The sequence below is a fragment of the Giraffa tippelskirchi genome, chromosome 6 (assembly GCF_054371585.1).
Source record: "Giraffa tippelskirchi isolate mGirTip1 chromosome 6, T2T-mGirTip1v1.2.pri, whole genome shotgun sequence".
Classification (NCBI taxonomy): Eukaryota; Metazoa; Chordata; class Mammalia; order Artiodactyla; family Giraffidae; genus Giraffa; species Giraffa tippelskirchi.
Window position 1 is genome coordinate 88,566,343 of NC_137280.1, and position 18,335 is coordinate 88,584,677.

At 52.8% G+C, this 18,335-nt stretch overlaps 1 protein-coding gene across 4 annotated transcripts; it reads right to left on the reverse strand.

Moving 5' to 3' along the window:
• Positions 1-155: 155 nt before the first annotated feature.
• Positions 156-18,237, reverse strand: CC2D1A (coiled-coil and C2 domain containing 1A). Of its 4 annotated transcripts, none has more exons than XM_081501412.1 (29): positions 18,173-18,237; positions 16,466-16,573; positions 14,853-14,968; positions 14,698-14,763; positions 14,301-14,435; positions 13,970-14,204; positions 9,449-9,573; positions 8,931-9,003; positions 8,677-8,748; positions 8,454-8,584; positions 8,301-8,373; positions 6,910-7,043; positions 6,426-6,537; positions 6,171-6,343; positions 5,322-5,444; positions 5,179-5,237; positions 4,971-5,087; positions 3,547-3,620; positions 3,412-3,470; positions 3,239-3,290; positions 3,037-3,136; positions 2,859-2,949; positions 2,039-2,176; positions 1,884-1,945; positions 1,251-1,314; positions 1,033-1,159; positions 878-954; positions 757-804; positions 156-677 (listed from the first exon to the last, which is right to left on the reverse strand). In XM_081501412.1, exons 2-29 carry the CDS (start codon positions 16,563-16,565, stop codon positions 657-659), a joined length of 2,757 nt encoding a protein of 918 aa, XP_081357538.1. In that variant the 5' UTR covers positions 16,566-16,573; positions 18,173-18,237; the 3' UTR covers positions 156-656. The 4 variants fall into 4 exon arrangements, with proteins under 4 accessions (XP_081357538.1, XP_081357537.1, XP_081357535.1 ...); XM_081501411.1 differs by having other exon boundaries at positions 1,884-1,948; XM_081501409.1 differs by having other exon boundaries at positions 16,466-16,601; positions 17,949-18,237.
• Positions 18,238-18,335: the final 98 nt, after the last annotated feature.

Sequence of the window (18,335 nt, forward strand, 5' to 3'; positions counted from 1 at the left end):
TGTGCACATAAACCATGTCCTTCATGGGCACGCTCCCTGCCAGCCTGCTCCTCTCGCAGGCACCTCTTCATCAGCCCCCTGGGGTGGGGGGCAGTGGGGAGACCCAGCCCAGGCACTGCGGGCAGGAACAAGAAACAAGGGCAGGACAGAGTGAGCCGAGTGTGGCCCTGGCTGTTTATTCCATGTGTCTGCCCTGGGGGCCCGGCTGGGCCAGGGCAACCCTCTGGGGAGCCTGGCTGTCCCTGGCTGGCCTCAGCGGCTTCTTTGGGGTGTGGGTGGGCATCAGGGTTAAGGCTGGGGAGGGACAGGAAGTAAAGTGCTTGCAAGGGCCCTGGGGGCTTGGTCCCAGCCACCCTCCCGCTTCGGAGGCCGGCAAGGGGCTGTGCACCCCTGGGCTGTGCAAACGGACTTTCTGGGGCCCACCCAGCTGGGCCTAGGTGAGAAGCACACACAGGCTGGCAGACCCTGCTGATGCCCCCTGCTGAGGAGGCTCCAGCCGGGCCAAGTGGGCCCAGTGGGGGATGTGTCTGTCCAGAGTTGACTGTCCACTGATTGTCTGCTTGTCTGGTCTGAGGTTGTGGCAATATCAGCTCCTCCCAGCACCGGGGCCACAGGCCTGCTCCCAGTTCTCCGGGGGCCACCTGTCCCTTTGCCCCTCACCGGCGGAGCCGCTGCAGCTGTGAGGAGAAACGGCCGGGTCAGGACGGGGGACACGACCACACTTGCCCACCTGCTCTCAATGCCCAAGCTGCTCACCTCACTCTCGACCAGGTTCCGTCTATACAGTGCCTCCTTGGCGGCCTCCTAGGGGGTGAAGAAGGAGTCAGCGGGCAGCCCCTGGTGGCCCTGGCCATGCCCCCACGCACGCCCGGCTTACCCTGCTGCCATCATTGCCCAGACGCCGGGCGGCCTCCGTGTAGAACTGTAGCTGGCGCTCCAGCTGGGCCATGTACTCTGAGGGGTGGGGGTGGGGGCATCAGTATGGGGCCCGTGGCCCCCACCCCTCCCCCACACCCATCCCTGAACTCCTACCCCGCCGCATGCCCGGGCCTCCCTGCTCCAGCTGCGCCCGCTGCCACTGGCTGCGCTGCATGATGTCCTGGTACTGCTGCGCCACCTCGGGGGGCACTGGCCGCCGCGCCTGCCTGAGGGCCAGGATCTGGGGTCGGGGGAGATGATGCAGAGGGAGCTGTGACGGACCTGCGGACCCCCCAGTCCTGCCCCACTGAGCCTCGCAGGGTGGTACCCACCTTCCGCTCCAGACGCTCTTGGTCGAAGGCCAGCACGCTGAGACTATGCAGGGGCCGTGCTGATCTATGGGGTTGGGGAGGGGTGAGGGGCCGCAGGGAACTCCCATCCCCAACCCTGTTAATTCAACAAACATACTGGGCCCCGGGGGACAGTGGGAGACAAGCCAGGCCCACCCCTGTGTTGCTGAATCCAGAATCTGACAGGGACAACGGGTGTACACCCAGGCAACTGTGATGCCAGGTGTCAGGGAGGGCTTCCTGGAGGAGGTGATGGCCAAGCTGGGAATCAAAGGAGTCAGAGTTGGGCAGAGGAGCAAAGAGCAAGTGTGGTGATAGGGGTATTGAGGATATTATAATACAGAGTAGCCAAGAGGCTCGTGAAAACTAAATGTAGCCATGAACCAACAGAAAGAACTGGTGGGAAAAAAGGCTGGATTATTGACAGTGGTCTGATCACAAAGGTCTTTAAGACCAAGCTGAGGAGTTTAAACTAGATGCTCCAGTAGAAGAGGAGCCAGGAAATGTTTTGAAGCGGGGGGGAAACATGCTTTAATTCGTGCCTGATGATAAGTTGTCCCGGTGAGGCTAAGAAGAGGAGCATTCTCTCCAGCACAGCTGGGCCCAATCACCTACCTGTTCCCTGGCTCCCTCGTAGGAGCAGGCATGGGAGGAGCCTTCCCTTTGGGCCCAGCAACCTGCTTCAGAGGACAGAACCAGTCTTGTGAGTCTCAGCCACCTTGAACCAAACCCCCCTTCCCCCCGGGGCTGCTGACGGGCAGGGGTCTCACTGTGGGGATGGATGCTGGCACGGGGTCAATGACCAGCCACCTCTCAGTCGTGGTCTCCAACTGCTGGGCCGTCAGTGGCTCGCGAATCCGAACCATCACCTCCAGCCGCCCCCCTGTGGGCCTGCGACCATCCAGGACCTGGTGGGAGTGAGAGGAGGCTGTTAAGAAGCAGGCAGTGGGGCTTCCCCGATGGCTCAGTGGTAAAATATCCGCCTGCCAATGCAGGAAACATGCGTTCGATCCCTGGTGCGGCAAGATCCCACATGCTGCCGAGCAACTGAGCCCATGTGCCACAACTATAGAGCCTGTGCTCTAGAGCCCGGGAGCTGCAACTACTGAGTCCACGTGCCGAAACCACTGAAGCCTGTGTGCCCTGGAGCCCGTGCTCACAACAAAAGAAGCCACCGCAATGGGAAACCTGCATACCACAACTAGAGAGTGGCCCCCATTTGCCACAACTAGAGGAAAGCCTGTGCAGCAATGAAGACCCAGCACAGCCAAAATAAATAAATAAATAAAATTACAAAAAAAAAAAAAAAAGAAGAAGCAGGCAGTGGCTGGAGGCTCAGGGCTGGGCTCCAGGACAACCAGAGAAATTTCCAAAATATGAGCCCCTGGGTAAGGCTGAGATACCAGTTGCTCTTAATGGAGCAGGCTGCAGAGGTTACTTAGGGCTGGGTAGTGGGGAAGCCTGGTATTTCTGGGGAGGGGCTGTGCCAGCAGAGAGGACCTTTGGGAGGCTCAGGGCAGGGAGCATCTGGTTGATATTCATGAGTGGCACGGCTATACTGAAGTGTTCAGACCAATGTCCACCTCTCACCTCAAGGACCTCTCGGACCTCACATGCCGTCTCCAGGGAGTCCAGTTTCAGCTGGGCTGTGCCCAGGACCCGGTCGGTCTTAAAGAGCCCCCTGTGTATGTGAGAGGGGACAGGATGGTTGGCCCTGGGCAGCTCCCCCTCCTCTGAAGCCCAGACAGCACCTGTGGCCCCAGCTCACCCCTTGTGGACCACTTCAAACTTGATGCCTTTGGTCTGGATGGCCCTTCGGAAGCCACGGTGGCTGCGGTTGATGCAGAGCTTGAACTGCTCCTTGAACTCTGCCAGGGGAAAGAGGGAGAGAGGAGGGGCGGGTCAGGTTATCGTCTCCTGGGCTTTCTGTGGGGAGGGGAGGCGGGAGACTGCTTCCTGCCAGGGCTCACCAGGGGAGTCTGTGTTTTTGATCACGCTGGTCTTGTCTTTCTGAGCTTCTTCCTGTGACCAGACAGGAGGTGAAAAAGTTCAGGGGCTGGGGTCTGCCTTTGAACCCCTGCCAGACCCACACCCTCTAGGGCTGAGGGGGCTGGAGCCCATCCCCCCTCAGCTCCCCACGTACCACGTTGGGATAGGGGAAGTCGAACCGAACAAAGACATCCAGGTCACCAGGAGACAGCCCTGCGGGAAGACAAGGGTCAGAGTTGGGCAGACAGGTGGACCCCACAGCCCTGCCCCTTGCCTAGTGCACCCTCACCTGGTGGTGTGGGCAAGTTGATGCCCTTCACGATGAATAGGAGCATGTCGTTGCTGCTGAGGTCAGGGAAGATCCTTCCGGGAGGGAGGGCGGGAGATAGGCACCTCAGTGCCACCGCCCTGCCCACCTTCTCTGCCCTTCCCCCAGTCTCTTGAGGGTGTCTCAGGTCCTAGGCTTGAGTTTTAGAACCAGACAGACTACAATTCTCTATCGAGGTCTGCCACTGGCTACCTGTTTAGTCCTTTCATAAATCTGCACATATTTATTTGGGACCAGCTCTGCACCAGTCAGTGGCCTCAACCTCTGTGGGGCCTCTTTCCTTGCATAAGATTTGTGGAACCTTCTAGAATTTTCTGGAATCTTCTAGAATTCACCAAGTGCCCTAGCTGCTGTGGGACATTCTCTTTCTCTGACAAGGTTTTTTGAGCGTCTACTATATGCCAGCCAGTGTCCTCACTGCTGAAAATACAGAGGTAAATGAGGCAGACCACGCCTGTGTTCATGGAGCCCTGGCTAGCTGAGTGAACAGATGACCCCTGAATATATAAACAAACAAAACAAAAACAACTCTGCAGAGGATTAAAACACTGGAGAGAGTGGAGTGTGCTTGGGAGGTGCTGCTCTAGACAGAGCCATTAAGGAGGGCTTCTCAGAAGTAACATCATAGGTGACTCTGAATGTCAAGAAGAGGCTGCTACAGGGACTCCCCTAACAGTCCAGTGGTTAAGACTTCGAGTTTCCACTGCAGGGGGCATGGGTTTGATCCCTGGTCATGGAATTAGGATCCTGCAGGCCATGCAGTGCAGCCAAAAAAACTTTTAAAAGAGAAAGAGGCTGCTACATGGTAATCTGCATAAGAGGGTCTAAGCAGAGGAGACAGCCGGTGCAAAGGTCCTGAATGGGTACACAGCTAGTGTGTCTGATTGACCAAAAACAAGTCTATGTGGCAGGGGGTGAGAGAAGTGCGGTCAGTGGGAGGAGATGAGGGGATGACAGGGAGCCAGGCTGTGCAGATGTGGGGGAGCCAGGGTAAGGGGTGCAGGTTATCCTAAGTGGTAACGTTAGGTTACCCCAGTGGCCACCCCTAACCTTGTGTACAAGTGGGAAAAATAATCCCAACTCCCTGGAATGTGAGATGATGTAACAGGAGCAGGACCCACCTCATTACCCCATGAGCTTGCCCAGGCCTTTGGGATGAGGCCCAGCTCTGCATTCACTAGACTGTCCCCATTTCCAAACGTGTCACTGTCAACACTCCATTGCCATCCTTTACTTACACAGCACATCTGCCTCAAGACCCTTGCACATGCTTTGCTCCCATCAGACCACCCAAACCCTCCTCCAGAAGCAAGTCCTCTGCTGGCTTCTGGGGAGTGTGGACCCCTCTCTCCAAAGGGCCAGTGGCAGGGTATAGGGGGCCTTACTTGATGACGCTGAAGGTTCTCTGCTCAAAGCGAGCAGTGGGTGTGGGGAGACCCCGGGCAAAGGCCTGCTTCAGAATCTCCATGCTCCGCTTACAGTCCTCCGCCAGCTTCTCAAATCTGCCGGCGAGAGGGCCCTGCTCAGGTCCCTGGTCCCAAGGCAGGCTGCGGGGTGCAGAAGTCGGTGGGGCATGGGGGTTGGGCTTCTTACTTGCTGGTTTCAGCGATGTTGCCTAGCTGAGTGAACTGGTTAGAGTGGTTCAGGCACATCTGGGGGAGCAGAAGACAGTGAGGGGAGGGTTGGAGGGGGGGCCGTGTGACTGGAGATGATCTGGGCAGGGAAGCCCCCTTCACCTCGTGCTGCTGCCTTATGAGCTTGGTGAGTTCACCGTAGCGTCGGGCAGACTCCTGAGACAGACCTGGGCCGGGACGCTGGACCAGGGCAAAATCATCCTTGTTGACCGGGGCGGGAGGCACCTGGGGAGCATGAGGCTTGTGAGGGAGGGGCCTGCTAGACAACCATAAGCAGACCCACCCAAGGCTCTGCAGAAACATCATGCCTCCTTCAAGAGACCTTCCCTGACTACAGCTTCTTCCGCAGGCCCTGTTCTTTCTTCTTTCCCAAGGAGAAAAGTAATCCTCCAAGAGAAGTGGATGGTCTGTCCCACATGGCACAATTTGTTACCCTGATCTCCAACCCCTCTTCCCTAGTAATGGAGTTCTGGCTGGGCACACAGCAACCCAGCAAGAGACTACATGTCCCAGCCTCCCCTGCAGCTAAGTGTGGCCACATGACTCAGTTCTGGCCAAAGGGGGGCAAGCAGAAGTGATGGCAACTTCACATCACTGTCCACAGCCAGGATGCAGATAAGATATCCACTTATTTGGTCAAAGGTCAATCCACTTTGCCCACGTGGACAAGAATGACCTCCTAGGGTGTCACAGAGTAACAAGATGGAAAGAACTTGGGCCCTGGAGGGCTTTTTTAGAGGTCTCTTTTAGAGACCAGAATGCCCTGAGTGTTACACACAGGAAACATAAATGCCTGTCTTATTTCAGCCACTGTCTTGGGTGGGGGAGGGGGGTTTGTTACAGCAGTTTAACCTGGACCCTGATGAATACATTCCAAGTCATGTGACTGCTAAGTGGCAGAAGTCCGAAGGGTGAGGGCCTGGGAAGGTCCAGAAGGCCTAGAGGGTTCACCTTGGTGATGTCCACAGGCAGCCCGTTGCGTGAGGCCTCCAGCATGGGCTCCAGCCCTTTGGCCTGGCGCAGGTGCATCTTGGCGCCCTCCACGTCGTTCTTCTGCTTGGCTCGCAGCGCAGCCTGCAGGAGCTGCTTCTTGCGGCCCTCCAGGAAGGCCAGCTGCTGCTGGGCTGTGGGTACAGGGGCATCTGCAGGTGCTGCCCCACCCACAGCCAGGCAATCGGCTGCCCAGGTGGGGAGGGGGGTACCTACCTCTGGTGGATGTGCCCTTGGGGGCTGCTTTGGCTATGGGGGTGGATCCTGACGGGGGTGCCTTTGAAGGTGGGGCTTTGGGCTGGGCTGTGGGGGCTGCAGGGCTGCTGAGCTGCAGAGGGATGGAGAGCAAGTCAGAGCTTTCCCAGCGCCTGTGATGAGTCTGCTGCCCACAGGGACGAGGCCTGGCAGCAACAACACTGACCATCTCAGTTTCTATTTCCTCAGCACTGAACACAACATATGATCTTGTTCACACTAAACCTTGGCAACAGCCCCAGGAGGTAGGGACTAGGACTGTGCTCACTGTACAGAGGAGCCCGAAGTTCAGAGGGCAAGATGACTTGCCCGTGGCCTCATGGCCAGGAAGTAGCAGGCCCGGATGTGCAGCCGGTTCTTCCTGGCTCAAGGCCAGGACTACTGGGTCTTTGCTTGGCTGCTGTGCCACTCCCCTGCCTCACCCCACGGCCCTGGCCCCTCACACCTTCTTAGGCTCCTCGTCCTCTTCGTCCTCAGGGCCTTCGTCCTGGTTGGCCAGCTTCATGGCGGTCTCCAGGACCCCCACCAGGCTCTGCTGGGTGGGCTCGGTGGCCTCCAGGCCCTGGATCGGGGGAAAGCCTAGGTGGCCAGTTGGGACCCGGTCAGGAGGGTGAGGCCCACACTATAATGGTTGAGACACAGGTTCTTCCCCTGCTCGGGAGCCTCAGGCCTTTGAATCTATGTGGGTTGGCCAAAAAGTTTGTTCTGGTTTTTAAACCCTGAACAAACCTTTTGGCCAACACAATACTTTGGGTTTTCTTGGTTCTTTCTTTTTTTGTGTGGAGAGGCGGGGTGGGCTGCACCGCAAGGCATGTGGGATCTTACTTCCTCAAGCAGGGATCGAACCCACGCCCCCTGCAGTGGAAGCGTGGAGCCTTAACCACTGGACTGCCAGGGAAGTCCCTGAATCTACTTTGAATGCAAGGAAGGAGCTGCTGCTGGTTTGGTGGAGATGTCAGACCATTTTAACTTCCCTCTTTGCTCTTGGCTCCTCTTGCCTGACCCTGGCTGGGTCTTGACCAGACTCCAACAAGCAAGCACCATGTGAGGTGGTGGCTGGGCGTAAGAGGTGGCCCTGGGCCTGGAGGGACTCCCAGGGGACCAACGTGCAGAGCTGTAATTGCTCTCATGGTGGACACACAGGCAGCTCTGAGATCCCAGAGACACGTCCAACCCACCGGTGGAGTTGATGGGAAGCTGGGGAGCTATCTGTAAAACCGAGACCTGATAACTAGGAAGGAGTGAGTCAAAGAAGAAATGACCAGGGGCTTCCCTGGTGACTCAGTGGTAAAGAATCCATCTCCCAAAGCAAGAGACACAGGTTTGATCCCTGATCCAGGAAGATCCCACAAGCTGCGAAGAAACTAAGCCCCAATGCCACAATGTCTGAGCCTGTGTTTAAGAGCTCAAGCTGCAACTACTGAAGCCCACATGCCTTAGAACCTGTGCTCTGTAAAAAGAGAAACGACCACAGTGAGGCCTGTGTACCACACTAGAGAGTAGCCCCTGCTCGCTGCAACTAGAGAAAAGCCTATGCAGCAATAAAGACCCAGCACAGTCAAAAATAAATATATAATGTTTTAAAATAAATAAATGACTAGACAGTGGTGGGCTGGTGAACAGACTCTTCAGATAAAACCTCCTAATTTTTGGTATTTGCCAATTTCTGTGGTGTAAACATTCCCATGGTAAATGATTTTAAGGTACCCATTGTCTAGCAAGCTTGCAGAATTTCTGAAGGTGCAGCCATCAGCTCCCTGGGACTGGAGAGCTGGAGGGAACAGCACCTAGCAAAGGCTCAGAGGTTGGTGGGGTGGGGCTGGGGGCAGGGCCTACCTGGAGGCACAGGCAGCTCCGCCACATCCACCGCTCGGCCAGCCTTGTGGGCTCGAATGGCGTCTTGGTATTGCTGCAGGGAACACAGGTGTCAGGGCTTCCTGGGCAAGGTCTCTAGGGGTGGCCGGCCCACCTACCTGGGTCTCCACGCACCTTGACGATGCGCTCATGCATGCGAGCCTTCCGCTGGTCCCCCTTGGTCTTGGCTTGAGCCGCAGCCATGTGGTACCGCTCCATCCGCTGCTCTAGTGCCTCCAGGAGAGTCTTCGGGGGTGGAGGAGCCTCTGGGCCAGACCAGAGGGTAGAGTTAAGGGTCTTGGTGAGGGGAGACTGTCTTGCTCTGGCCAGCCCACCCCACGGGGCCCCAGGAGCCTACCTGGCATGGAGGGCACCACAGCAGGAGTTGGAGGCTGCACAGGTGGTGATGGTGGGCCCTGGGGCAGCTGGTCTAGGGGTAGAGAGGTCCAGTCCAGTGGGGGGCTTACTTGTGGCTGCCCTTCCCCCGACCAGGCTAGTCTGGCCTGAGGCTGGGGTCCCTGGAGTCCCCCTGACCAAAGGGGCGGCAGCATCAGCAAGAACATCCTGGAAACCTCCAGCAGTCCTGGAGGATGGACAGGGTGGGGTCCTCACCAGGTGGAGGGGGCAGGCGCGACAGGTCCACAGGCTCCCCCCGGCTCAGGGCCTCCAAGACAGCATCAAAGCTCTGGGAGAAGGAAGATCACGGGAGGAGGCTGCAGCTGGGGACTAGGACCCCATGGGGAGCCTCCACGACCTGCCACATGGCAGACAACTCCCCACTCTGTCCCTTCCTTTGCAGCATCTTTTTAAAATTTTTATTTTTTGGCTGTTCTGTGACCAGGGATCGAACCTGCTCCCCTTGCAGTGGAAGTGCAGATTGACCTGGTGGTCAATCTCTGGACCACCAGGGAAGTCCCTCTGCAGTATCTTGCTCAATTTATGCCCAGACATTTATGCCCATTTCACAGAGAGGATAAACTGAGGCTTCAGGAGGTGCAGCAAACTATAGTCATGGAGTGACCAGGATTCAAATCTGGGTCTGTCTGACTCCAGAGCCCCTGTTCTTTGCTATCACATAATGTCAGAAGCATCCTGTCCTCTACCTCCAACCCTGACCCCTCTGGACGCACCTTGGCCACACGGAAGTGTTTGGCGGCAGTGGTGGTGTCTCCCTGCTGCTTGGCATGGAGGGCAGCCAGCTTGTACTCACGCTGGCGGCTCTGCAACTGGGCCAGGGGGCCAGGGCTGCAAGGACCTGGGAGAGGGAATGGCACACAAACTATTTCTACTTAATTCTCACAACAAAGGCCCACCTTAAGAGATTTGAGAATTGAGGCTCAGAGAGGGGATGCTGTTTCCCCAAATCACACAGCCTGAAGAAGGCATAGTGAGGACTCAACCCTATGACTGTCAGTCTCTAGAGCCAATGCTATTTTGCCCCCAACAGAATTCTGAAAAACTTTCTGTACTCTTACACGTTTTTAAGTTGACATCTAAAACTTTTCATTTTGAGTTGAGAAAGTGGCAATGGCTGTTGTTCCTAGTGTCTTCAAACACTGACATTTGATAAAGAAAATCATCACACTACTCTCTTAAATCAAATGTATCCTAACTACCATGGTGATCTGAAACTCACCAATATTTCCCTTTTTATTTTTTCAGATTGTGGTAAAATACACACAATATAAAATTTACCATCTTAACCCTTTGTATGGAGAAGGCAATGGCAACCCACTCCAGTGTTCTTGCCTGGAGAATCCCAGGGACGGGGGAGCCTGGTGGGCTGCCGTCTATGGGGTCGCACAGAGTCGGACCCGACTGAAGCGATTTAGCAGCAGCAGCAGCAGCAACCCTTTGTAAGTATACAGTTCAGTGGCATTAAGGACATTCACATTGTTGTACAACCATCACCACCATCCAACTCCAGCACTCTTTTCATCTTTCCCAACTGAAACTCTGTCCCCATTAAACACTAACTCCTCTCTCCCCCTCCCCCAGCCCCTGGCACCCACTGGTCTACTTTTTGTCTCTTGAGAATTTGACTCCCCTAGGGACCCCCTATAAGTGAAATCATACAGTATTTGTCCCTTTGTGACTGGCTTATTTCATGCAGCATAATGTCTTCAAGGTTCATCTGCGCTGTAGCGTCTGTCAGAATTTCCTTCCCTTTTCAGGGTGAATAATATTCCATTATATGGATGGACCACATTTGTTTATCCATTTACAGGCATACCTCCTAGATAGTGTAGGTTTGGTTCCAGATCACGTCAATAAAGCAAATATTGTAATAAAGTGAGTCACTCAGTTTTTTTGGTGTCCCAGTACATATAAAAGCTACTATACTATACTGTAGTCTATGAAGTATGCAATAGCATTATGACTAAAAAAATAATGTACATACTTTAATATAAATTTTATTGTTCCACAGGGTAACTAAGCCCATGCACTGCAACTACTGAGCCTGAACACCCTACAGCCCGTGCTCTGCAACAAGAGTCGCCACTGCAACGAGAAACCTGCTCACTGCAACTAGAGAAAGCCCATGTGCAGCAACGAAGGCCCAGTGAAGCCAAAGATAAATAACTCACTAAATAAAAAAAAATTATTGTTAAAAAATGCTAACTACCACCTGAGCCTTCAGCAAACTGTAGCAGTAATCTACACTGATCTACACGAAAATCACTGATCACAGATCCCCATAACAAATATAATAATAATGAAAAACCTTGAAATACTTTGAGAATGGCCAAAATGTGACAGAGAGATACAAAGTGAGCAAACGTTGTTGGAAAAATGGCGCCAATAGACTTGCTCAAAGTACAATTATCACAAACTGATTTGTAAACAAATCACAATAATCTGTGAATTGCAATAAAGCAAAGCTGAAGAAAACAAGGTGTGCTTTATCTGTCAATAGAAACTGGACACGTGGAATCTTCTGGGATCGACCAGGGATTGAACACGTGTCCCCTGCATCGGCAAACGGATTTCCAACCACAGGACCATGAAGTCCTACTTTTTAAATATATGTCAGGGTTCACATTTAGCAATTGGGAACTTCAGATCTTCCCTTATTTACATACACATTTCTGGTGGAATTGTATCCTAACATGATGCATTTGGGTACTCGAGAGTCTTTTTTTAACATCTTATCAAAGGTACATTTAAATGCACCTTTCTGCAGTGTATCAGCAAAGTTGGGAAACAGGATTAAATGGCTTTTTAAACACTATATTAGATACAGCTTCAAATAATATGCCTAATATGTTCTTAGGAGAAGTATTCTTAAATTGAAATCAGTAAGTACAATTGTTGGTATAAAAAATAAAATACAGCAGATACACTACCCACCACCCAGATACACATCCTAAAAACACCTGAAAAACAGTACAAAGTATCTGTTGTACTTTTTCAGACTGACAACTGGACTCACTGCTTTGTTTTGGTGGACTTGCCTGAGAAGGTGTCCAACTTGAAGCAAAACAACTTGACATTTTTTTTATTGAGGTATAATTAATTTGCAATGTTGTATTAATTTCCGGTGTATAGAAACCTGATCCATTTATTTATATATATAAATAAATGTTCTTTCTCAGATTCTTTTCCATTATAGGTTATTACAAAGTAATAACCTATAATGTATATATCTACTGTATAGCATAAGTTCTGGGCTATACAGTAGATCCTTTTTTTTTGGAACTATTTAATATATAGTAATGTACATCTGTTAATCCCAAACTCCTAATTTATCTCCCCCTGCCCAATATCTTGACATTTCTTAATGTGGACCATTTTTAAAGTCTTTATTGAATTTGTTACAATATTGCTTCTGTTTGATGTTTTAGTTTTTTGGTCCCGAGGCATGTGGGATCTTAGATCCCTGAGCTGAGATTGAACCGGCACCCCCTGCATTGGAAGGCAAAGTCTTAACCACTGGGCCGCCAGGGAAGTCCTGTAACACCCTGACATTTGATTGGCTTTACCTCCTGCCATTGCAAGTCCCTCTCAGTGCTAAAAAATTTTTTATTTTGGGGCAGAATTACTGTTGGAATTATTTTTTGCACAAAATTGAGCAAAGCTTAACTATATTGAGCTTTTTTGATAAATAATTTTGATATACCAAGAGTAAAATTGTATTGGCAAGGCAGCTCTTGTTGACAAGGTGGGGGCTGGGTCCACCCACTAGCACTTAGCTCCTGTTTCCTTGTTCATTCTTTTCCTACTTTCCTTTTTTGTTTTTAATGTGCAAAGAAACCTGTTTCACATCATCAAATAGATGGGAAGAGACAGAGTCTTACAGATGTCACATGATTCTCAGGGTCCCTGAGCAGCTATATACAAAAAAATCCCATTTTGAAAAATTGTTGGTGATTTCAGCTGAGAATCTCAGGTCACAATTTCCAATAGTCGTCCTTAAGCTTTACTAAAAACAAAAGCTTAGAAACCAGTTTGGCTGAAGCACTCAGAGACTAGGGGTTCACTTTCTGAACCTCAGGCCAGCATTTGGAATATCTCCTTTGGTTTGCCCCATTTTCTTTTCTTAAGGTGGGGGAAGGGGAGGTTAGGGGAAAGAAAACTTCTTGGGACATGTGTTCTCCAGCAAGTGAGTTTCAGGAACGATGGACAAGCTGAGGGCTTGGGAACTATTCACTTAACACTCTATGGGTGGAGGCCTTCCCTGGTCGTCCAGTGGTTAAGAATCTGCCTGCCAGTGCAGGAGACATGGGGTCGATCCCTGGTCTTGGAAGATCCCACATGCCATGGAGCCACAACTATGGAGCCTGTGTTCTAGAGTCCTCGAGGTGCAACTACTGAGCCTGTGCACTCAGAGCCCATGCTCTGCAACAAAAGAAGCCACCACAATAAGAAGTCTGTGCACCACAGTGAAGAATAGCCCTCGTCGCAACTAGAGAAAGCCTGTGAGCAGCAATGAAGACCCAATGCAGCCATAAATAAATAAAATAAAAATAAACAAATCGTAAAAAAAGAAAAAACTCTATGGGGAATTCCCTGGTGGGCCAGTGGCTAGGACTTTGCATTTTCACTGCTGGGACCTGGGTTCAGTCTCTGGTTGGGAAACTAAGATTCTGCAAGCCACATGGCACACCCAAACCAAAGCCAAACCAAAAAACCATAATGTTGTTCAGTTCTGAAAAGGAATGGAGTTCTGACACATACTGCAACATTTTGCTAAGTGAAAGAAGCCAGACACAGGAGGACAAATAGTGGATGATTCTACTTACGTGAAATATCTACAAGAGGCAAATCCAGAGACAGAAAGTAGAACAGAGGTTCCTAGGGACTGGGCAAGAGAGAATGGGGAGTTAGTGCTGAATAGGGGAGATGAAAAAGTTTTGGAAATTGATAGAAGTGGTGGTTGCACAATATTGTGAAAGTGATAAATATCACTCAATTGCATGTTGAAAAATAGTTAAATGGCAAATGTTTTGTTAAATATGTTTTACAGCTACCACAGACAGAAAATCTCTCCTGTGAGCCTGTGTTCCCTTTGGAAAGTAGGATCTGGGGAGGGAAAGGTGTTAAAAATATCTAAAAATCAGTGCAGGTGCTGTACCCCCCCACCAAAGGGCCAGTCAATAAATGAATACCCCCTCATCAGCCCACATTAGCCAGCCCTGCCGGCGGCCTACCTGGGGGTGGCTGGGGCTTAGCTGAGACCAGGGATGAGGATGGAGGAGCGGAAGGAGGACTCTCCACGACGACCCGGGAATCTGGGGCCAGTGGGTTCAGAGGGGCCGGCGGAGTGGGTGCAGGCGTGTGGCTGGGCGTGGCCACTGGACCCTTCCCCACAGCCACAGGCGGCGGGATGTCCCCTTCGTCGATGGCTTTGCCTTTCCGGACTGAGGCCAGCAGGTTTTCAAGTGTCTGGGAGAAGGTGTGAACATGGGTTTGGGAGGAGCCTGGAGCTGGGTGCAGGGGGCAGTGGTGAGGACCTGGTCACCCTCATGTCTGCCCACTCACCTTAAGCCCCCGGTCGTAGCGCCGCACCTTGGCACTGTCTCCGGCTTGCCTAGCGCTTTCGATTGCGGTCTGGTAGAGGGCCAGCCTCTCCTGCAAGGTGGCCTCCAGCCCTGGGCTGGGGGTTGTGGCCTTTGGCTGCGGGAGGGGCCAGGTGCACAGTTTGGGTGGTGACCCCTCTCTCAGGTCCACCCTCAGAGCTTCCTAGGTTGAGTACCTACTGTATACCAGGTATGTTGCCCCCTCTAACCCCGAAGGGGCAGAAATCATCGCCCATCTCCCAGGGTGGAGAACTGGGGATCAGAGGCACCCCACCACCTGTGCGAGGTTCCATGGTTGAGAGGGGAGGAGGGAGGCCTTGAACCCTGGGCTGCACAGACCAGTGTTGTCAAGGGTATACCTGGGCCACAGGAGGGTGGGACTCTGAAGCCTTCTGTTCCTCCCCAAGGACCTCATTCAGTTCCGCCTGCAGGGACACATGGCCAGGGGCCAGTCGTGAGGGCCTGCTGGATGGACAACGGGAGGGAGGTCTCCTGCTCCGCCCCGGACGCTCACCAGCAGGTCATCATCAGCCTCCACATCCTCCTCGTCTGTTCCCTCCTCTTCATACTCATCCGGGTCTCTCATGCATAAGCTGGCCATCTTCTCAATGGCTTCCATGGGCAGGGGACCTGGAGGCAAGGGGAGGCCCCAGTTGAACCAGGATCCTTCAAGAATCCCCGACCTCCTGTCCCACGCACCCATGGCCATGACAATTAGGGTAGCGGGCAGTGGGCAGTATGTCTCCCTCTCCTGGCTCTTCCATGGCACCCCACTGTCCTTGGGCCAGCAAGCATGATCCTATTCCCTGTTGATCTCCCTGGCCTCATCTCTTCCTTGACAAGCCTGAGTTGGAACCCCAGATCTGCAACTTTCTCACTGTGGGACCTTGGGCAAGTCGTTTCACTTCCCATCTGTTAGATGGGGACGGTAACAGTCTCTCCCTCACCATAGACTGCAGGGACTAAAGGTAAATGCAGCTCTTAGAACAGCACACTGTCAGCAATTTGTTGTTCATGTAACTCTTGTTATTCACGGCACCCATGTTCTATAAAGTTGGAATTAGTGAATAATAAACCAACTGGCCCTGAAGGAAATACAGCATTAGGTTCCCATGAGCCTCTGGGCACAACACTGTTGTCAAACAGGCAATATATATCCTTGTTTTATGTGTGTTTCTACTCAAAGACACCTTCTTTAATATACATTGTTGATTCCTTAACACAGAATTTGAGGCCAACAGCACTGTAACTGATGCCTGAACGAAGTTTATCTACAAGGTACATCCTAGTCTTCTCACGCTAAGGAACAGGAGACAGTACTCTGGCACTATGCTTGGGGACCATGTGGATCTGCAAAATCATCAAAAAGCACAAACATGAGAAAAGCGTGACATTCAACAGACCAAGAAAAGGACACTATTTATGCGCTGAGACAAGAAGGCAGAGTGTTGCCTCGGCAGGCAACAGGCACACTGGGTGACTCAAACTTTTGGCAGCTCCATGCATGTCTGTGAATGACTGCAAAAGTGCGACAAGCAACTGATTTGGAGGGTACAAATAAATTTAAACCAATAGATGAATTCACAAATTCAGAATCCATAGCTAACAAGGATCAATTGCATTAGCTATGAAGTGTAAAGGTTCCGTGTGCCCGAGTTCCAGCCCCACTTGACCACCGCAGAGTCCCCTGCCTCCTGCCACCTCTTCCAGAGCCTGTGCACAAACTGTGACTCACCCCCTCCCCCACTCTTCACCTGGCCCTCCCCATTGCAGGTGCCTCCTTCTGGAATTCCAGTCCAGCTCACAGGTCTCCCCTGATCCCAGCCCTGATCACAGAACCATGGGTTGGAGGACGCGCCACATCCATTATCGGTCATTATTCCCATTTTACAGACAGGGAAACTGAGCCCCATATAGTTGCTGAAACTCAGCAAGTCACACAGCCAGTTAGTTGCAGAAGTGGGACTTGAATCCTCATTTTGGGGCCAGAGCCAATCGCTTAACTCTTCCCCAGACCGAGGTTGCCAGGCAGACAGGGACCTTCTCTGTCTCCATACTCTCATCGCCTCAGTGCCCAGCTCCAAGCAGGAGCTCAGAAAATGTTCAAGGGTGTACTGAGAGGCTCACCTTTGCCTTTAAGCTTCTCCAAGGCTTGGGGCTGGCCTCCCACCAAGGCCAAGAACTCAGCCTCCAGTTCCTCATCGTTAACTCCATCTTCAGGGATCATCAGGCCATCTGGGGAGAGGTCAACTAGCAGGCCCAGCTGTGGGAACAATGGAGGTTAAATCATACCATGGGATGCACCCCAGCTAGCTAGAGGTAGCTATGATGGACCTGGAGTCCCCTGGGGAGGAACCCAGGGCTCCTGGGGAAAGCCAGTCAGCTGGAACAGGCCCCGGATACAACAGGTGTCCCAAGATGGGCCAACACTCCTCTGGCACAGATCAACATGGGGCAAAGGGCAGGTAGAAAGAGACCCAACTGCCTGCTATGAGCCCACACCCATGATGTGTTGTTAGCCAAGTTCAGTGTTGAAATAAGGCCCTACACCTTGCCCCAAAGCAAAGTCACTCTGCACAACTGGGTTTTTCCATTCCAGCATCTTCAGCAGAGGGAGCTGTGCAGGAAAGTTGGAGGTGTCAAGAGTAAAAGGAAGCACAGACAGCGCTGAAGTTGGAAGTGAGGTCTTGGCTGTGTGACACACCTGTCTTCCTATCCTATCCTTGTTAATGATCAACCATGATGTGATAATATTAGGCTTAAGTACACAAATTACCCCCCTTTCTTTGGGTCAAAAATGGCCAAGTATCAACAATCATACGTGGCTCCATCTAATAGTAACGATGATGACACCATTTATTGAGTGCTATGTTCTAGCACTTTCTGTAAACTATCTCAATGAATTTTCACAACTATCTTGTGACATACACTCTTAAGGCCTCCATTATACAGATGAGAAAACTGAGACTTAGAGGTGTGAAGCCAAGTATCCAATATGCAGAAGCCCGGAGGGAATGTCAGGTCAGCTAGACTAATACTGGGGCACTAAGTTTTGGCCTGAGCTCCTTCCATCAAAGCTGGGAAAAACCAAACTCTCCCAGTGCCTAGGAAAAAGGTAATGAGGGAGGGAGAAGGGGCCCAACCACAATTCTGTGGGCTCATGGCAGTAAGTCTGGATTTGCCCTTAGCTCTGGCCAAGCAGTTGATCCCTATGACCTTGGACAGGTGTCTTCGCCTCTTTGGGCCTCAGAGTCCTCATCTGTACAATGGGGATAAAAAAGTATGACCTGGCCAAGCTGATGCGAGGGTTCCACGAGTGCTCAGTCCAGGAAAGCCATAACTGTCTTTCTTACCCCAGGTTCGAGGCCTTCCCCTCCCCGACTGGAGCTGCTACTCCAACAGGTGGCCCTGAGCCCTGGGCGGGGCGCCAGGAGCTGGGGAGCCCGGGCCAACAGGCCTTACTGTGGGGGGTCGAACCTAACCTAGGGGGCGGGGACGTGGGCTCACCTGGGAGTGGAGAGCCGGTTCTCCTGGGGGGTGGGGCCCTCCCTTGAACGTGTGACAAGGGTGGGATGGGATACCTCGGCGGGGCCATGGGATACAGACTCACCTGGCGGGCGGTGGCGGCGCCTCGGCCCGGGGGTCCCGGGGGTCCCTTCCTCTTGTGCATCTTCCAGGCTGGCTACTCGGACCACTGGACCCCTGGCCTGGCCTTGCCCTGCCTCCTTCCCCGGGGCCTATGGCCGCGCACGCGCCCTTCCTGAGTCCCACGCCCCTTGTCGGCGCCCCGAGACCGCCGACCCCACGCCCTCGGCCCCCAGGTGGCTGCCCTACTTCCGCCTCGGCCCTCGGGCGCCGCGGCACCGGAGCGCAGCCACTGGACTTGCCAGGCCCACAACACAGAAACTACAATTCCCGGCAGGCAGTGCGCGAGAGCGCAGGCGCGTTGCCGGCGATGGGCGGTGCCGCAGGCTGCGCGGGAAAGAGGCGGAGCGTG